Below are 21041 nucleotides of genomic sequence, written 5' to 3' on the forward strand. Positions count from 1 at the left end.
CATCTATCCTACATCCACTAGACTGTTACACAGAATCAGACTTTCCAGACAGACAAAGCTCCCAACTCTCTTATTTCCCAGTGACAAAAACTAATTTATTTTGTCTAGTCCTACATATTTTAGGATCCTCATTTCCTTCTTTTCCATTTACTTAGAAAATGTTGTTGAAGAGAAAGATTTAGATGTTTTATACAGATAAGGAGCTCAAAAAGTAGGGTCCTCAATATAAAAATTGGGGAAATGAACAGTCCCAGTAGAAAGAGAACTGAGACAGGGCTGGGTGTGTGGCAATTGAAGCAGGGGCGGCTCTAGCTTTTTTGCGGCCCCAAGCACGGCAGTCAGACCGCCTTCGGCGGCTTGCCTGCGGGAGGTCCGTCGGTCCCTGCCGCTGAATTGCTGCCGAATCCACGGGACCAGCAGACCTCCCGCAGGGACTGCCGCCCTCGCAGGGACTGGCACGGCGCCCCCCGGGGCTTCCTGCCCTAGGCACGCGCTTGGAGTGCTGGTGCCTGGAGCCGCTGCTGAGTTCAAGGAACAACTGGATCTAGAGGGGAAGAGGATTGAGGGTTATGGAGGCAGAGCAGGAAAGAGCAATGTACATAAATGGTGAAAGAGCAGGCATGTTGGAGTAGGTGTCCTGTTAGTATCTGAAATGACGTATGTTCCCCTAGCTCTATGATGCTGACCTGGTTGCTAGCTTGCCCACATTTTAACAACTCCTTTATGCCCTTCTTGTTTCTCACAAGGATTGTATATTCTATGTCTGTGTGCAGTTTTGTTTCCCTTGCTAGTTTTGTTACTCCCCATGTGAGTTGAGCTACCATCTCTTGTAGTAGATTTACTGATATGTTAACAACTCCAAAATCTTCCTCTCCAACCTAAGCCTCTGTCTCCTCCCAGATATGCCACTGTAGTGTCAAATTCATTATGTCCAAAATTGAACTTCTCATTTATAACACTAAATTCCCTTTTTTCCCCCCTCTCTTCTCTGTCTCTCAGCTGTCTCCAGTGTTACAAGCTTGGAGTTATCCCAGTTCCTCTGTCCTCCTTTACCTCCCTACTATCCCCAGATACAAATTCCCTTGCTAATCCTGCCAATTCTACTGCTACAATATCTTATAAATCCCTCCTTTTCTTCCTTCCCTACTGCTAGAACCTTGCTCATCTTTTTCCTTGATTAATGCAACCTCCTCTGTGACCCTCATCCACCTGCAACTCACCTTCCACCACTCCTCCAGCTACAACCTGTCCAAAGTGCTACTACATTTAGCTTCCTTAACTGTCACCTTGATCATATCACTCATCTTCTCAAATCCCTTGCTGACTTCAATTCTTCATGGAGCTCACAAGTTCCTCATCTTCAGAGCTATTTCCAACTATGCCTCACACATAATCTCTTCTCTCGTCTCAAATACCACAGTGGTGGGTACCACATAAGAACCTATAGAGACAGATGGATCTCACATCTCCCTCTATTTTCTCACTCCTAACTATGAACCTTCATATCCTCCTCCTTCTTTCAGCTTTTTAACTTCTCCCACACTGTCTTTTCTGATTAGAACAGTCTCCTACTTCATATGCCTTCTATCTGCTCCATCAAATTCCTACTTAAAATCCATTTCCCTCCTGGAATCTCCAGAGATGATTTCTCCACTGATGGTGGTCCGCATTTTCTTGTGCTTGAGCTGTTATCCTTTATCTCATATCTGCCTGTTTGGTGGGTACTTTGGTTGAAATTCTGGCTCCACTGCAGTTTATGATAAAATTCCCATTGACTGACTGGGGCAAGGACTTCACTCTACCCTCTTTTATCCTAGGCCCTTTTTCATTGTGAGGGAGGTTTAAAAGAGATCTGAATATAAAGAAAACCAGGGCCATAATATCATACTGCTCCAATATGTGAGTAAGTACCATACCAAAATGAGGAAGGGCAGATGTATCAGGTGCCTCATCCTTGTTTTTGTTTCAGACCAAGATGCGTTTATAACAAACCATTATTCAGCTCTCACTCCATAGAGAGAGCTCTGGCAATATATTATTCACTGTTATCTCTGTGATCTTGGTCTCTCTTAGGGCAGGTCTACACTACAAACACCGCACCATTGCAGCTGCCCTGCTGTAGCGCTTTGTCGAAGGCCATGTCTACACTACAGAGTTTTGTCAACAAAATTCAGCTTTTTTCGACAAACCCGTGGAGATGTATACATTGCAATGCTCCTCCCGCTGATTTAACTGTCCTGCTACACTGACCTAGTAAAACCAGCTGGACAAGAATGCATAGAGCTTTTTGCAATGAAGTTAGAGCAACACATGTCAGTGTAGATCCTGCATTGCTTATGTCACCTTAATTGGGTTCTAGGAGGTGTCTCACAATGTCCATCATCACTGTTCTGGTCACCAGTTCACAGGTACACAGGCATGGTACACAGGCATGCTCCCCTCCTGATTTAAAGCCTGGGGAATTTTTGAAATTCCTCTTCCTATTTGCTCAGCATGGACAGCTCACATAGCATCATAGCAGCTGGCCATGGTGACTCCACACAGCAAATGCTCTCCTTCCTGGAGTACACCAGAGTTTTTAGATCTGCTGGGTCTGTGGGGAGAGGAGGCTGTGCAGTCACATCTCCGCTCCAGCCATGGGACGTTTGATACCTACAGGCAGATTGCTCGTGGCATGGAGCTGAAGGGGTATGAGCGGAGCATGCAGCAGTGCCGTGCTAAGATCAAGGAGCTGAGGCAGGCAAACCAGAAGGCAAGGGAGGCCAATCGTTGTGGTGTGTCGCCAAAGACATGCTGCCTCTAAAAGTAGCTGCACGCCATCCTTGGCAGCAACCCCACCTCCACTGCCAAGAGCCCCGTGGATACTTCAGGGAGGCTGGCGGCAGCAGCCAGCGGAGTGAACCCCAAGGACAAAGTGGTGGACAAGGAAATGGAGTTGGAGGAGGATGGGGGACAGGCGACAGGGTTGTCTGATGATGTGGCAAGCCAGGACCTGTTTTTAACTCCAGAGGTGTCTAGCCAGTCTCAGCAATCCAGCTCTGGTGTGCCTGATACAGGAGAGAGGAGCTGCGGTAAGTACTTTTTATGCTTTGATACTGCAGGGAGAAATGAGGTAGAGTTAAGGGTTTTTTTCCCCAGGGTAGAAGACAGATAGAAATAACTGACAGTAGCACTGTATGCATCTGTCTCTCATTCCCCTATGTAGCTAGACAGAGGGGACCCTGCAGAAAAGTTTGTTGATGCACACCGGGATGTCGTGGAAATCCTCCATACTAACCTCTAGGAGACTTTTGTGGAGGTACTCTGCAATCCTCTGCCAAAGGTTCCTTGGAGGGCTGTCTTGTCCCTTCCCCCCATGGTAGGAAACTGTGCTGTGCCTATCAGCAATTATGTCTGCAGGCACCAAAGCAGCACACGGCGAGCAGCATATGGACCCAGTCTGCAGCCACATGCATGCAGGAGTTGCGCCCTTGCATCCTCGGTTACCCTCAGGAGTGAGATATCAGCTTATATCACCCCTCGCTTGTAGAAAACAGTGCCTGTATTCAGAATAGTTTGTAATGATCCCCCTCTGGGACCTCCTCATGCTTTGTCCCATCTTACTCCCTCCACATCATGCCCAACTTACCATGGTTAGGGTTCTTGCCATGCTGTCTGATTGGCAAGGGAATGTGGGAAAGTGGTGTATGTTACTTGTATGAATCAGGCCTGTGATTGTACTCACAATAGTGCCTCTGTCTATTGTTTCTTTAGCTTCTGCAAATGTGGCCATGAGAGTCTCCTCCGGCTAAGCAGCTGTGTCTGATAAGGAGACGAACCAGGAGGAGTAAGGAAGACATGTTCAGGGAGCTGCTGAAATTGTCTGATGCAACTGATAGTGAGTAGAGAGCTTGGAGAGAGGATACCAGTGAAAAACTGAGAATGAATAGCCAGCGGAGGGAATGGGCAGGAGCAGATGATACAGCTGCTCAAGGACCAAATGGACATGCTGAGGTCGCTGATTGTGCTGCAGGCGGAACACATCCATGCTCACTTCCTCCTGAAGCCCATTCAGAATTGCCTTCCATGCCCTCCCCTAAACACATTTCTCACGTGTTCCTGAGCCACCACAGTACCCCATGCACTGCACCCCTAGGGACACGTTTCACAATGACAGCTGGACATACACCCAGCTGTGAGAGCCTCACTGTAAAAAGGTGCTTTTCATTGTCATGTCCCTTGTAGGTAATAGAAATGTTTGTATAATTGTTGAATAAAAATGTACTTATGGAAATGAATCGTTATTGGTCGCCTACTCACGATCTTTGCTGCTGAAATTCATACACAGTGGCAATCAGAGCATATGCAGAGTAAACTTCATGCACACATAGCAATCATTACAACCGTCCTACGACAGTGCAAGAATGCTATGCCTGGCTCAATGCGTTATAGAAAGACATATTGTTATTGTCAAAATGCTCCTTCAAACCTGTCCTGCCTTTGCGTCCCCACCGCCCTGTTCTAACAGTCCTGCTATCTGGCTTCTCAAAAGCAACTGCCAGCCAATCCACCTCAAGGCTCTTCCCCTGAGGAAACTTTTCTCCCTTACTTTCACAAATGTTATGCAGCGAACAGCAGGCTGCTATGACCATGGGAATATTTTCCTGATTGAAGTCTAGCCTACCAAAAAGGCAGTGCTAGCAACCCTTTAATCTGCCAAAGGCACATTCAACAGTCATTCTGCACCTGCTGAGCCTGTTGTTGAAGCGCTCCTTGCTGCTGTCAAGGTTTCCGGTGTAAGGCTTCATAAGCCATGGGAGCAAGGTGTAGACTGGGTCTCCCGAGATCACAGTTGGCATTTCCACATCCCCAATCACAGTCTTTTCATCTGGGGAAAAAAGTTCCTGCTTGCAGTTTTCTATACAGGCCAGTGTTCCTGAAGATGCGTGTGTCATGCACCTTCCCTGACCACCCCGCGTTGATGTCAGTGAAATGACCCCAGTGATCCACCAGCTCTTGCAATACCATAAAAAAGTAGCCTGTTCTCTTGATGCACTCTGTAGCAAGGTGGTCTGGGGCCAAAATGGGGCATGCGTGCTATCTATCGCCCCACTGCAGATAGGGAATCCCGTTACTGCAAAGCTATCCACTATTTCTCGCACATTGCCCAGAGTCTCAGTCCTTCGTAGCAGGAGTCAATTAATGGTCCTGCACACTTGTATCACTGCAACCCACATGGTGAACTTCCCAACTCCAAACTGATGCATAACTGATCGGTAGCAGTCTGGAGTTCCCAACTTCCACACAGCAATCGCCACTCACTTCTCCACTGTGAGGGCAGCTTTCATTTTGGTGTCCTTGTGCCAGAAGGCAGAGGCAAGCTCCACACACAGTTCCAGGAAGGTGGCTTTGTGCATCCAAAAGTTCTGCAGCCACTGCTCATCATCCCAGACCTGCATCACAATGCGATCCCACCACTCAGTGCTTATTTCCCAAGCCCAGTATCAGTGGTCTGCTGTGTGCAGCTTCTCCATGAATGCCAATAGAAATCTTGAATTGTGTTTTTTTTCATGCCACACAGGAGAGCAGACATCATGGTGTCATCAGCTTCTATTAAATGAAATACTGTGAAATACTGCAAGATGAGCCAAGTTGTGTTCCTAATGCTCATCACAAGACTGGAGAGCAGCTCAGGAGCCATGCTTTCAGGCAGAGATCGTGGGCACGCAGTTTACACGGGCTGTTGAAAAGCTGTGCAAAACATAATAAGAAGCCCATGGAATGATGAGATGAAGGAAACTGCATCATGGGATGTTGAGCCCACCCCCATGATGCACTGCAATCCCTTCCCAGAGAACCCAGCAGCAAATGGTGGCGAGTTGCACAGTGGGATAGCTACCCACAGTGCACTGCTCTATCAGTATAAGAGCACCAACTCTGGGCATGCTTTTCTGTCACAAGGAGCGTCGTGTGGACATGCACAAGCAGTTCAATTACAGCACTGGAGGATCGTCAACATAATTTAAATTGACTTAACTTTGTAGTGTAGACATAACCGAAGATGCTCTAAGCTGAAGGGAGAGCTCTCCTGTTGTTTTAGTTACTCCACCTGAGTGAGAGGCGGCAGCTGTGTCGGTGGGAGACGGTCTCCCACCAACATAGCGCTGTCTATATGGGGGTTACGGTCAGTATAACATATGTCGTTCAGGGGTGTGGATTTTTCTGATTTATACCGAAGTAAGTGTGTGGTGTAGACCTGGCTTAGGCTGTTCCTCAGAGAATCCTGCCCTTGATAGGGAACCGTGGTTTGTCTTGGACTTGCAGATTCAATAACATTTCAGAAAATACTCTACACATAACTTTGGTCTACACAGTTCCTTGTGTTTCATAGTCTGCACTGGTATTTGGCCACTGATTGTTCAGTCCCATTTAAGGTGACTTAGGGAAAGGTCATAGGGAGTTGATCCAAAGTCCAGTGAAGTCAGTGTTAAAACTCCACTAGATTTGATTGGGTTTTGGATCAGGTCTTTAACTAACAGTTTGTCATTTCCTCCATAAACAAGGGACAGTCCCTCATTTGTCTACATGGGGACACTCAGGAAGGTTAATCTAAATTAACTAAAGGTGTGCAAGAGCATTAAATGAAATCAAATTAATTCAGAGTAAAAGTGTCTACATGGGGTTTTAATGCTGTTTATCTAATCCATGTTAAAAGTTAATTTGGATTAACCTTCTTTAATGTCCCCTAGTAGATAAGGCTTAAATGATTTATCTACATCATGTGCCATATGTTCTGTGATATGTTTTTCAGTATACTTCTTTATTCTTCCAAATTTCCTTTTCTGTTAAAATAAGCAGTAAAATAAATAATAAAATAAGCAGTACAGAGTCATGCTTTAAAAAAAAAAATGAAACGCATAAGATGTTTCATGCCAGAGGATGCTGAAACATGCGACTTCAACAACTTCAGATGGTAAGCTTGAGCCAAAAACAAACATGCGAAAAACGTTGTCTTCACGCATATTCAGTTCTGATTTGAATTAAATGTTTTCAAAAATGTGTAGCACTTAGGTACTGTCTTTTGCCATGAAAAATCGCTCTCATCTCTCAGATTGAGCTAAATGCCTGTAGGTATAAATTCTGATTCATGCAATATATGAAAGAAAAGTGTTCATTGAGCAAGAGCTCTCAAAATATACTGCACATTGTATGCTACTTACTGACTAGAGCACATAACAGCTACCTGATTTGTTAGTAAAGTTAATAGGAATGACATAAATATGAACGACGGTAACAGAACAAAGCCAAAAGGAGAGCAGGAAGATATGGCTCTTTTATTATGATGGAACCAGTTTGCTTGAAATTAAAATTTGTTGCAAGACTCCATTTTTCTGCTTTTAAAAAATACCATAGCTCAGAGGCTTCCAACTTGGGAGAGGAGTTTGTTGGCACGAGCAAAATCTTACTTCAAAATCTCCAGATTTATCATTTCCTTTTGCATTATGTCTATGGGTAGTGTTCATAGTTACAACCCCACAGTAAGCAACCGTGATTTTGAGTCCGTTGTAATCTTCCCACACTAAAATACCAGCTGTTTTCTTTCTATATATAATAGCTATTCATCCCATAGAGTATTCCCAGCATGGCTTGCCTTGTGGAATCTGTGCTGCTAGTAATGTGGGCTACCGCTGTGTATTATATGTAAGACCTTGGTTTACAGTTTTTACCCTTTTTTTTTAACTGAAAATTTCCCAGGTTTTACAAAAGGCATTATTTGGGTGGTGTTCTAACCAATTTCTACTTGAATTTTGGAAGTGCCAGAACTCCCTGGAACTGGCTCCCTGCTCCAGAAAGACAGATGATGACTCGATAACCTGTGCCAGGTTACTGAGCTGCCGTCTCTCCTTCTGGAGTAAGGAGCCAGGTTAGAAGTACTGGAATGATTTGAGCACTGGTGTACATGATGCCAATCCTATGCGCACCGCATACCCATTAGCAGCTTGACAGACAGCTTGGATAGTTAGCAGCATTCAAAGCAAATAAAAGTTAATGAACTACTTTTCATGCTAAAATGGTTCAAAAATGAAAACCTGTGTCTAACTACAGTTCAGAACATAAGGGTTTGTTTTTTTAAGTTAAAAAAAAACATGAAAAGAGAAGAGAGTAATATTTACCCAGAAAAATGCAAAGTGGATTTTTTTTTTGCACTGATTTTTAATTTTTGGTATTAAACACTGGTACATTTCCGGGAATTTTTAAACTAAAAAAAACTGAGAATGAAGGGCCTTAATTATATGATGCGTCATAATTCCAGATCTCAGTATTGACTGTATACAGTACAGCTTAGCCAAAGAGAGAAGGTGTCCATTTGGTAGCTAAAACAACAGGACACCGCTTTGTTTCATAGTCGGATCCGAACAGAAGTCAATAGAAAGACCCCCATTGATTTTAGTGAGGTTTGGATCTTTGCTCAGTGCAAAGACAGTGCATGACAGGAAGGAGGATGTGACCTTTGACAGCTTTCCTGATCTTGGCTTTACTGGCTGGAGCTTTTGGGGATTTAAATGAATTCCCTTGAAAGTGAGGGGAAGTGATCAAGTATTATTTCTCACTCATTGCTTCACACAGATATTTGACAGGGTCAGTTATTGCTCAATCTGAGAGTAGGCGTTAGGTTGCATGGCTCGAGTCCTGCTTCTCTTGCAAGTGTCATAGAGAGGTTAGGGAGGGAAAATATCTTGACAAGAATAACTGCATATAAAAAATGCTTGCAATAAAAATACAGTAACAGCACGTCCACTAAAAGCAGCAAAGAATCCTGTGGCACCTTATAGACTAACAGATGTTTTGCAGCATGAGCTTTCGTGGGTGAATACCCACTTCGTCGGATGCAAGTACTTTCACCCACGAAAGCTCATGCTGCAAAACGTCTGTTAGTCTATAAGGTGCCACGGGATTCTTTGCTGCTTTTACAGAACCAGACTAACATGGCTACCCCTCTGATACTTGACAGCATGTCCACTCTCAGTTCTCAGGATGCATTTGAAGTGATATAGTTCTGTCTGCCCAAAACAGAGCCCACCAGGTTTTCTTAAAAGAAAATGTATCTTAAGCTGCTAAAATAACATTTTATCCTGCTGTTAAACTTTGCAGCAGTTAGTGTCGCAAAGAACTTTTTTAATGGTTGTGGTTATTCGTGCTTAAACAAAGCAATGTTTACAGAATGTGGCTATTCTGAGACTGAAAAATTGAGACGCCAGGATGAAATAAAATGCAATCTTTAATACGCTTCTGCTAAAAACATAGTCACAGGAAAGTAATGATGCTAGAGCCTCTATTCTTTTGTTGTTCTCACATCCCTTGTGTCTTAAGATTAGACCTTACAAGGTTACTGGCAAGAAAAACAATACAACACAATCTAGCCTAGGAGACAGAGGTCCAAAATCTCTTAGCAGAACAACTTTGTGGCCAGCAGGGCTAGAAGTCTCTTTCTGAGATCTAGTCCAGGTGTCTGCCGTCGCTGTTGAGTGTGCCAGAAAACTCAGTCATGGGGAGAAAGTTGTTGGCTCAGCTGCAGAGGACTACTCTGCCTTGGGACTGTACAAGAGCTGAGCTTTTGGGGCTCCCTCATGCTGAACTTGGAGTGACCTGAGAACCAGAATCAACTTTGGAGCTGTTTGACTAGAGACCTATGTATAAAGGTATGGTATCAGAATGCTTTGCCATTCTTAATCTTGACACATTCAGAATGGCAGGAGAGGAATATTATTTCGCTGTTGAATGTTGGATAGACTCAGGAAGGCAGCTTGGAGAAGAGGAGGTTACAGTAGTCTTGGTGAAAGGGAGAATTATGATATGAATGAATGTTTTAGAAGCAGAAACAAAAGGGGTAGATTCTGGAAATGTTATAAAAACAACAAGATTGGGCAAGATCCTGGTTGCGAGAAGAAAAGGAAAGGGAGTATCAAATATAACCCTCCAACTGCCAACTTGAATGACGGGGGGTTGCACAGCTGTCAGTAGCGATGGAGAAAGGAAGAACATATTGCATGTGCGGTGATGGATTCAGTGCACCCAGCATCACACATCACCAGAGCATGCAAAATTTTAATTAATGATATGATTGTGACTTCGATGGAACTATTAATGTGAAAGAATCCACAGTATCCAAATGTCTGTGTCTATCCAAAACAAAATCCTGTCTCTCAGCATCAGTTAATCACAGTAGAAGTATTGTTACTGGAAACTGATTAACTGAACATTCATTCCCCTTCCCTCTCCTCCAGGATAGTGAAATAATCAAGCCACTTCTGTATTTCCCTGCTGCTGTGGTTTCTTTTGCATATTTCTCAGGTCAGTGCAGAGGGGCCCACGCAAAATCTATACTTATGTTTTGACCACATATCTTAAGGGGAAAGTGCAGTATCGTTGCCTAAATATGTTACTTCCCTGTAGATCATTAGTTTGTAGTGATGTATCCACCACGATGGTGGCCATCACACAGTCATAGGTATTTTTCTGTGGGCCTGATTCACAGTCCATTGAAGTCAGTGAAAAGACTGCCATTGACTGCGTGGGATTTGCATCAGGCCCTATATGATCATATCTGAAATCTCTTTTGAAACACACGGGTGTCAAATAATACCCTTTTTAAAGATAATGTCCGTAGCAAAGTTTGTGATTTATGCATAATGAAAAAGACAGGCCCTTAGTCTAGAACTTAAACTGTGCTGGGAAATGCATGTTCAGGCTTTTATTAAACACTTTCTGTTAATAATACTCATGTTGAAACTATTTGCCTTCATGACAATAAAGGTCTAAACAGGCACCTTTGAGAGACTGCATCTGGGCTACATCAACTGTAATTTATATCTCCCTAGGAATGGACGGACGAAGTTTTCAGTTTGGCAACAAACCTGCTGGCACACAACATGTCGCGGGATGCATTTCTGGAAAAAGCGTAAGTAGCCGTAATATTTATTGCCAAGGGTGTTACTCCTTGTTCTGAGTCCTTTTCCTTTTTCCTTTGTCAGCCTTCTTACCATCTATTGTTTATACTTTGTTGGCTTGTCAGTTCTGTAAACATGGATTTTCCTCTCTCGCTGAGTTAAAAAAACTGATATCTAAAAAAAAACCCGGGAAATATGATTCCTTTCACCAGCTATTACCTAGGAGATGTGGCTGGAATACACTTTTGAATGCCATTGCATTCTTCCTGCTACACACACAGGGAGTGACGTCAGGTCTTGGCACTGCTGCTCAGGGTTAAAAACAATGAATTTCAGACTGACCCACTTCTCTGGGGTTTTTTTTTCTGTGCTATCTATTATTAGTCAAAGAATGAGAAGTACAAGATTTCCATTTTCCTTCGTCTGATCCCTCGGGTCTTGGTACTCAGTAGAGAGAAACTGTGAATCTGTTCATCTAGATTCATTGGCACACGATACATTGATTCTGAGTGTTATAGGACAAAGTACAAAGGGAGTTTATGAGAAGTTCATAAAAATAGCAGACACTTTGCAAATTAAAGAAAAATAGTTGAATAAATCCACGATTATCAGGTGTCATGTGGATGATGAATGACACAGACAGAGATAGTTTTGTTTAAGTGACAGTGCTGAAAACTTCATGATAGAGCCTGCCAGATTAAGACGATGATTCCTGGCCAGTGTTACCTTACTTGCGTTATCCTGTTATAAAGAGAACTGCATTCAAAGTTCAGGCATACAAGTCCCTAATGAAATGCAGCACCTGTTTTCCAGAGCTTGCCCCAGAGGGTTGCTTGATTCATTTACTGAAATGGTTGCTATTTGTGGGGCTCAGAACATGACAATTTTGATTCTTCTTTGAGTGATGGTCCTTATTGTATTCCATTGTGGGTTATGCATGTGCATCGTGCACCCGGAGTGGTGTCCGTTGGTCTGTGCATGTGCCCTGACTCACCTCATGCTTCCATCTGAGGTGATAAAGGGCGGGATGGACTGACTGCATCTTCAGTTTCTTCTCATTGTCTCATGGTCTGGGTTGGAACCTCCAGGGTCCTCATCTCTGATGCAGCTCTAATACTTTTAATTGTACATATGTTTATCAGTTTTAGTCATAGATTTAATAGTTCTTCTTATTTTCCTAATTTTAGAAGTTTAACAGTTTTAACAGTTTAGAATAGAGTAGAATTTGGGTACTGAACTATGCCCAGAACGCCAGTCTTCAATCCTTACGAGTCAGCGACAACCTCCTCATGCAACCACCAACACAGCCTCTACTGCCTGAGAGAATCTCACATCACAGCTGGGTGCAATATGTGTCAAACTTTCCCCGGCCATACCTGAGAAGTTTGAGTAACATGGCCTTGGGTACACTACAGAGTTAAATCAACTTAAGTTTCATTGATGATCAGATGTTGCTTAAATTACATTGGTTGTGCATGTCCACACAACGCTCCTTGTGTCGGCAGAGCACGTCCACGGTTGGTGCTCTTGCATTAACAGATAGAGCACTGCATCGTGGGTAGCTATCCCACCGTGCAACTCGCCACCCTGTGCCGCTGGGAGATCTGGGGATGGATCACAGTTCACCATGGTGGGGGGCTCACTGTCCCATTATGCAGTTCTTTCCATCCCATCATTCCATGGGCTTCTGACTTCATTTTGTACCACTTTTGAACAGTCCCTGTAAACTGTGCGCCTACCATCTATGCCTGAAAGCATGGATCCTGCACTACTCTCCAGTCTTGTGATGACCGTTATGAACACAGTGCAGCTGATCTTGCCGTATTTCATGAGCTGCAAATCTGATAATGACCCCATGGTGTCTGCCCTGCCGTGTGCTGTGGAAAGAAACAATTCAAGATTTCTGTTGGCATTCACGGTCACCTTCCTTGGTGATATCACTTTGGCAAGAAGGGTCAGAGCTATGATGGCAGATCCACCATTTACAATATTCCACAGGCATAAGGTCTCTTTTTGCCTATGCCCAACATTTTTACCAAAGGCAGTCTCCCTATTCCATATTAACCAATCCATTCACCTACCTGATTTCTTCCCGAAACCGCACACATCCACAGAAGAACGTAGACTCAATTCCCTCGACGTCCGACAGGCTTCAGCCATTTACCCGCAGAGAACAAAAACAATCAGGAAGTCCTCTAGACCATTTACTGAGGTAGCAGAGAGAATCGGGGAGACACCATCTCCACCCGAGAATCTCCAAATGGATTTCTATCTACATTAAACTCTGCTACCAGCTGTAAAATCAACCTCTCCTGTGGGGGGTATGGGCTTATTCCACTAGAGCTCAAGCAATGACCACGGCATCCCTTCAAGATGTGCCTTTCATAGACATATGTAGAGCAGCCACGTGGAGTTCTGTCCACACATTCACAACACACTACGCCTTGGTGCAGGACTCGGCAGTTGATGGCACCTTTGGCACAGCGGTTCTCTGCACAACCCTTCCATCCTCATCTTTGCATCCTCCTCCTGCTTGGATACTGCTTGTCAGTCACTCACAATGGAATACAATAGGGACCATCACTCGAAGAAGAAGATGAGGTGACTTACGTGTAACTGGAAGTTCTTTGAGATGTGTGGACCCTCTCTGTGTTCCACTTCCTGCCCTCCTTCCCCTCTGCTTCCGATCTGTCACATTCATGGTGGAGAAGGAACTGGAGACACGGTTGGTCTGCCCCTCCCTTTATTCCCTTGGACGGAAGCACAAGGCAAATCAGGGCGCATGCACAAATCAGCAGACACTACTTCTAAATTTTTCCACTCCAGGCTAATGGTATGCATGCGTAACCCACAGTTGAATACAGTTAGGGACCACACATCTCAAAGAACCTCCAGTGACAGGTAAGTCACCTCTTCTTTCAGCTCTTAGCTCATAAACTACTGACACTAGACTGGATTGCACATGGTAGACACAACCCTGTGTTGGGTACAGAGTAGAGATGCACTGGCTCTAGGGGAAGCACAATGTGTGTGTATGTACAAGGGCACACAAATTGCTACAACTCTAAGATGTGTAGAATTGCAGGCAAGCATGGTATCTCCATGCCTTTTATTTTTTCACTATTTAATAGCTCACTTAAGTGCTGTAGGATTTCCAAGACCCAGACACAGATGCAGATGCATCAGAGTTACTACTTTGATTTTGACTTTTGAATTTTTTATTCCCCCCCCCCCCCCCCATTATAGTTAGTAGTAAAAGTAGTGTCATTAGTCTCATATCATCCATCAAATCATCATTTTTTATTTGATTGCATTGCATTAGATTTTAATTATATTTTTTTTTTTTTTTTTCCAACCTTCCTAATGTCAATAAAAATGTAAAAAAAAAAAAAGAAAGTTCCTTTTTCCAGGTCATAGGGTAGGTGTAAAATAGGGTTAGACTGTGTGGAACACAAACCTTAACCTTGTATTCTACTGTTGTCTGTGTTGTTGTTGTAATTGTGCCTATTTATTTTTTTATATATTATAGCATATATAGCAAAGGCACAGGGGACCATGGGAGACCCGGGATTGGTTTCAAATCCTGGGTCTATCATTCTCAGAGCCAAGCAGTGAGCTATTGAAGTAGCATGTTTAGCTTTTGAGGGTGGTCTCCTCTCAGCTCAGCAGCAGCCCTGTAAGCCAGTAATGGATAAGGAACCAGACGAGGGGGGGGAGGAAAATTTTTGGCTAGGGAGAAAGGTAGAATGGTGTGTGTGTAAGGTCCATAAAAAAGTCCTGAGAGAGAGAGAAGAAAAGGAATCCTGGTCAGGTGCTCATTCTTGCGATACCATCACAACAGTTGAAGCTTTACATAAAGAACACAGCTGAGAATCTCAGCTTTCATTGAACTAAAATGTAAATTTCTAGCCCTCTTGGTTTCACAGAAAAGCTCGTAAATGTGAACTCAGGACCCCGTAAGCAAGCAAAGCAAAAGGGGGAAAAAAAAAAAAAAAAATATGCATATTTTTTTTTTTTTTTTTTTTTCTATTTCATCATCTCTCTGCTGGCTTGGCTTTTTATATCTCTATATCTCTAAAGGCAAAGTGAAAACAAAAACAGTAACAGTTACACAGGCTACAGTAGAACTGCTTTGGTTTTGTTTTGTGTGTTGTTGATCTGCAAAATCTAAAAAAAAAACCCCAGAAAAAAGAAAAGCAGGGATATTAATATATTTATTTAAAAACAAAACAAAAAAAAAAAAAAAAAAAAAAACAAAAAAAAAAAGCTTCCCAAAAGCTCAGGCTGAAGGTGAGAGATAGATGATAGATCCTAGAGAGTAGCTCTCTCACTCACCTCACACACAGGGGCCAAGGCCCCAAGGACTCTGAATGATATGCCACTATGAATCAATGAAATTTGACCTGTTGATTTTGTTTGGATGTGACCCTGTGTGTGTGTGTGTGAAAAAAAAAAAAATGGAAAAAAGGAAATGTATTCTGATCCCTGGGTGAAATGGGCATGATGGGGGAATGAAAATATATGAATAGGTAGTATGTCCATACTCTAAAGTCAAGTTGTGTGAGTAGTTTTGTGTATGTAATTAATAGTTTAGTTTTAAGAAAAGATTTTGTGCAGTTTTTCTATTTCATCAGTGCTCAGGCTTTTTCAGACTCATGAATTAATTAGCCAGACTGAAGACTGGACTCTTTAGGGCCAAAAAACTAGTCAGACTCTTTTAGAAAAAAAAGAAATCTTTGAAGAAAAAAAAGAGACTGACTTGTGTTTGCCATAGAGCTTTGGGCATCATGCTTGGGCATAACATGTCATCTGCATCAGTGTCATGCCCATTTCTCACTGTTGTTGTTTGTTTTGTGGGTGTTGGACTGACTGACTGGGTCTGACTTAGTCTGGGCCTGGTTATGGGCTGGGTGTGCACGTGGTCCAGGTGGGTGGGGTGGTGGGGGTGGGGGACAGGGGGCATCAGGCCAGCACCCAGCCCAGGGTGCCCCTACCCCCCCCCTCCCCCCAGGCTGCAGGGAGGGGCCCAGGGGCAGGCTGGGACAGAGCAGGGCTAGGCTGCTTGTGGCTGCCTGAGTGGTCAGTGTACCTCCTTGTCTCCTATCTCTTCCCCTCTCCTCTCTTCCTCTTCTTCCCCTCTCTCTTGATGAATTAAAAGGAATTATTTTAAGGGGGTGCTTAAAGGGTTTAAATTAGAGTTTAAAGAGAAAAAAAATTAATTTAAATTTAAAAAATTATTTAAAGACTGAAATAAAGGCAAATTTTAGAAGCAGAGAAAAAGGAGAAGAGTAGAAAAGGAGGGGAGGATGGATTGGTTTAAAAATGGAAAGAAAGTGGCAGTAGGGAGCAAGGAGGACCTTAGATCTGCTGGGTCATTCCATTCCTAATCTTACAGTATGTCATCTCTGGATCTAGACGTTGTATTGAGGAAACCATACCCATGTTAGCTTGGTCAGAGCTAGCTTGCTAAATGTAGCCACAGCAGCTAGCTACTCTGAATATTATCCCATCTGAAACCCTAAACACCTACTTAGGATGACTAGCCCTGCCCATTACCATGGCTACACCACACCAGCTTGATCAGAGCTGGCATGGGTACATCTTCTTGAGCTGGGAATGACATCTTCCAGCTCCAATGTAGAGAGAACCTCTGATTCTGAGCTTTTCGATGTCAGTGTTGTGGATTTTCTTTTGTATTCTTGTGTACTGCTGGTTTTTGGATTGCTCCATATGAAGGCAGGCGATGTTTCTCACTCACCGTTGATGTTTGTTAATGTCCTGCAAGATTTTTCAGACAGTGCAAAATGAGAGAGTAAAACTAGCAGATTAATAGAAACAATAGGATTGAGCTGTAAGAGTGTTTGAAAAGCTTTTAAAAGGAAAAAGACATTCCCTTAATTTTTTTCTTTTCAGTTACACAAAACTGAAGCTGCAAGTCACTCCAGAAGGACGTATTCCTCTGAAGAGGTAAGTCCTTCTCTCCTTTGTTGTTACATTGGATCTTTCAGACTTTTGAGTGTGATTTTAATCTTTAGAATGGTGCTGGACTGTCACCCCTTTGACTGAAATCGGTTTGTCCACGCAGCATGTATATAACACAGCTAGCAATGCAAGCTACTTCCTGACTCCTGTGTCAGTGTGCTCCACCCTAAGCTAACCAGATCACTTTTGGGGGAGCAGGAACCAGTTCGGTCTTCATGGGCTCTGGGTGAAGTCTATGGAGGTTGCACTTCTGTATCTGATGCTAAGACTACCTGGCTAAAATACCAAAAGGGAAGGATGGTCCAGTGGTTAGGGAGCTAGGTTCAAGTCCCTTCTTTGTCCTAGATTGCCTGTGGGATTTTGAGCAAGTCGCCTAGACTATCTGCACCTCAGTTCCCCATCTGTAAAATGGGAATAATAGCACTTCCCTACCTCAGTGTTGCTGTGATGGTGAATATATTAAAGATTATGATGTGCTCAAATGCTGCAGGGATGGGGAGCCATATAACTATGTTAATTACCTGTTGTGCTGATGGCTATTTTGGTGGGAATGCTGGGAAGTGCGCTGACATTGCCCAACTAATTTAATGCATACCACTGAGCACCCAACAGATGGTAGTGTTGATAACTACCATTCTGGATTGGATTTGAACCGGTGACCTAGCGGTGTAAGGAACTGAACTGAAATCTCCTTTCAGGCCTCTTTCCGTCCTCATCCTTTCTGTCCCTTCTATGACTACTTTCTCTGTCAACTCCCGGCCTCCAGTGTTAAGTGTTTATCTGATTGGAATATTTTGATTTCTTTTTCTTTTTTGTTAAAGTGTTTCTGTTTTCAAGACCTAGCAATGAAACAAAGGATGAATGCACAAGTTTTCCAAAAACGTCGCTTTGCTGTGCAGTCCATTAGCCATGCACAGTTTGTACCCATATAATACAGAACAGTGTGATGTGCCTGTGAACAAATCCCTGCTTGTTTATTTCCATTTTGCAGCATATACCGCTTGTTTTCCGCTGACAGAAAGCGAGTAGAGACTGCATTAGAAGCTTGTAGCCTTCCCTCTGCCAGGGTAAGCATTCAAATATCTTCTTGGCCTGCTCTAAAGTGTTGCCAATTCATAGCTGATTCCAGGAGAGTTTTCTCAGGGGCTGTTCATGCCCCTTGAGATCTGCCCAACGAACAGGCCCTCAGCCAGTGGCACGTCCTCTCTTGCACAAAAGATATCCCTGAATTCCACAGATGGCTCTCTGCAAGTCTGCGTATCTTTGTCAAGGAGTTGGGAAGGGAATTGAAGGGAGTGTAGGTGAGCTGGAGGGAAGGGTATAGGATTGTGTGCCATCCGCCGTGGAGATGCTATGAGACTATAATACAGTCCCTGACTCTATTACAGACCTTCAGGGCTAGTTTTCACTGCAGTAAGAGCAGGAGTACTTGTGGCACCTCAGAGACTAGCCCGGCTGCTACTCTGAAACCTTTCACTGCGGTGTTAGCTCAAGGTATAATTGCACAGAACATGACTCCCATCCACACACAAAAGGCTCTAGGTCAAGTTAAGTGGGGCTTTAAACTCGAGCTAGCGAGCTTGGGGACATGGGTAAAATCTTGAGTACAGCTGACACTGGAGCTGGTAGGGACACAGCTACTCTGCGCTGCATTCTGTACTGCTAGTACAACTAGAGCTGGTTGGGAATTTTCTGGCGAAGCACTGATATGTCAGAAAGCGATGTGTTAAAACCGAAGCTGTTCCCAAGAAAGGGTTGATATGGACAAATCTCCCAAATGGAAAACATTTTGAAAAAGAAATTCAAAACATCCCTTTCTGATGTTTTCAAAATGAAGTTTGGGTTTTTAATTTATTCAAAATGGTAGTTAATGTGTACTAAAAATGTTATTTTGTTAAAAAAGTCAAAATCTCAATGAAACATTTTGAAATTATCAAAGCCTTTTGATTGCCTCAATACAAAGCGTTTTTTAGATGCTCAGTTGACGGAAATTGTTGAGATTTTGATTTTTCATCCCATTTTGGGATGGGGAAAAAATCCCAAAATCTCAGTAGCTCTCAAAGGACGGGGAAAACTATTTCGCACCCAGCTGTAAATGCACTCACTCTGTGCTGCAAATCCAAACACTTTGTGCATCTCCAGCGGTGTTTGCTGTGTGATTTGTTCTCACTTGAGCTAGGATAACTCAAGAGGAGTTAACTCAAGTGTGGCTAACTCGAGCTCACTCTGCAGTGAAGGTCTGCCTGTAGTCTCTCCAATATAGAAGAGACCCCACTTTAACAGAGGGATGCCAGGAACAGCTGCCACCAAGGTAGTCCCTAGCTGCCTAGCTCCAGTGGAGACCTGCAGAAGCACAGAGCTGGCCTGCAGATGGCCCAGACTTCTTGTGAACACCCAGACTGTGTTTGGGGCCTGGTTCCACAGCTGATTCCTGCGGGAAGGGCAACTCTGGTGAACAGCAACAGGGCAAAACTCCACAAGCCACGCCTCAGAGAACTCATCTCTCCCTGGTTCAATCAGATCCTCAGATATTTCAGAAATCTAGGGGAAAATGGATCTAAAAAGATGGAAAGAGGCTTTGGGAGCTTTTTGCAAGCTATTTATGTAAATATTTGCAAAACATATGTAAAGATTATGGAAATCTAAACTGATTGTGAAAATAATGCACCATATACTTTACCACAAACAACAGATATGTGATTGGTTTTCTACCTTCTTATTTGTTTCTTTAAAAAAGGAATATGTTTGAGGTTTGTTTCCAGGATTGCTTTTCATTTAATTGGCAGTGCAGTTAGCATTTAAGATGAGAGATTCAAGAATCACTCATTTGATTTAATGTATTTGTTTACTGAGTGGTAATAAGGATAAAAATGATTTCTTAACTCTGACTGAAAGAAACATAAACATTGTTAGAGTACTTGAAGGAAACCACAAGCTCTTTCTGTTGTTTATTTAAGTCAGTAGTCCACTTTATCTAGAGATTGCTGTATATTTTTTGCCGGGACACCTTTTGGAAAATTATTCATAGTATAAGATAGATCTTTTTGTTCAGGACAAAAAATGATGTGTTACATGCAATAAGGAAAACTCAGGTGATTATCGTGGAAATAAAATCTTTTAAAAGAAACACAGTTCCATGACCAAATCCTCCATGAAAGAGTAAATCCCACAGAGTTGATGGGAAATTTTACTGTTTTGACTTCTGCTCTTTCACCTGTGTTCCCATTTACTTGAACAAGCAGAATTCTGGGCTCTCAACTTCCAATTTCTGTTTAGGCTAGTACAGGGTAAAGTTGAAACTAGTACAGGATACTGTCTTTCCTTCAGATCTATGACTAGCATGGAATCCTCCTTGGAAAAGTGGAATTTGTTTATTTGGTGTATTTTTTACAAAGGTTGACGGGGCACCCAGAACATTGGATGAATGTGTTTTTATATATTTTCTAAAACTCCAAAGAAAGATGTCTCTCCAAGATGCATAGAAAGGACATTTAAGATATACATTAGGGAAGCATAGGACTCATGGGCTGAGATTTTTCCAAAGTGAGAGTGTGATTTTGTGCTGCACTTCTAAGAGACTGTAAAAGCCCCTAAGGCACAGCAAAAAAAAAATAATAAAAAAAAAAAACCCTGCAGCCCTGGGAAAAAAGGGGCTTAGGTGGGTTTAAGCCACTTGTGCACCATCCTAATTCTAGGTTGCTTCAGGGGCTGATATGGCCCCTGGCATGTAACTTAGGCTATGGCTATACTGGAGAGCTTGCAGCAGCACAGCTGCACCAATGCAAGCCCTCTAGCATTGCCAGAGAGCTCTTCCATCAGCTTTACTACTCCAGCCCCCCTGAGCGGCAGCAGCTATGTCGGTGGGAAAAGCTCTCTTGCCAGCATAGCACTGTCCACACTGGTGCTTATGTCGATGTAACTTATGTCACTCAGGGAGGTGCTTTGTTCACATCCCTGAGCTTTATTCACACCCCTGAGCTCTAGTCACACCCCTGCGGACATAAGCTGTAGTGTAGTCATAGCCTCCGCCTTAGGAGATGGCCCAGGTTATAGTAGTCTGAGCTGAGCTGCCTACAGGTGACATCTTTGCACAGAACTCCTGTAGCTGTGTCGACCATAGGTCCAGGCCCA

At 43.3% G+C, this 21041-nt stretch overlaps 1 protein-coding gene across 3 annotated transcripts in view; it reads left to right on the forward strand.

The window, feature by feature from the left end:
- The window catches only part of PLCB1 (phospholipase C beta 1), a 627028-nt gene that overhangs the window by 397701 nt on the left and 208286 nt on the right, over positions 1-21041 (forward strand). For all 3 annotated transcript variants that reach the window (XM_039531329.1, XM_039531330.1, XM_039531331.1), the window contains exons 5-7: positions 10860-10939; positions 16842-16895; positions 17902-17977. In XM_039531329.1, coding sequence (XP_039387263.1) covers positions 10860-10939; positions 16842-16895; positions 17902-17977 — 210 coding nt within the window. The remainder of the gene's footprint in view (positions 1-10859; positions 10940-16841; positions 16896-17901; positions 17978-21041) is intronic.

Source organism: Mauremys reevesii, linkage group 3 (assembly GCF_016161935.1).
Source record: "Mauremys reevesii isolate NIE-2019 linkage group 3, ASM1616193v1, whole genome shotgun sequence".
Taxonomy (NCBI): Eukaryota; Metazoa; Chordata; order Testudines; family Geoemydidae; genus Mauremys; species Mauremys reevesii.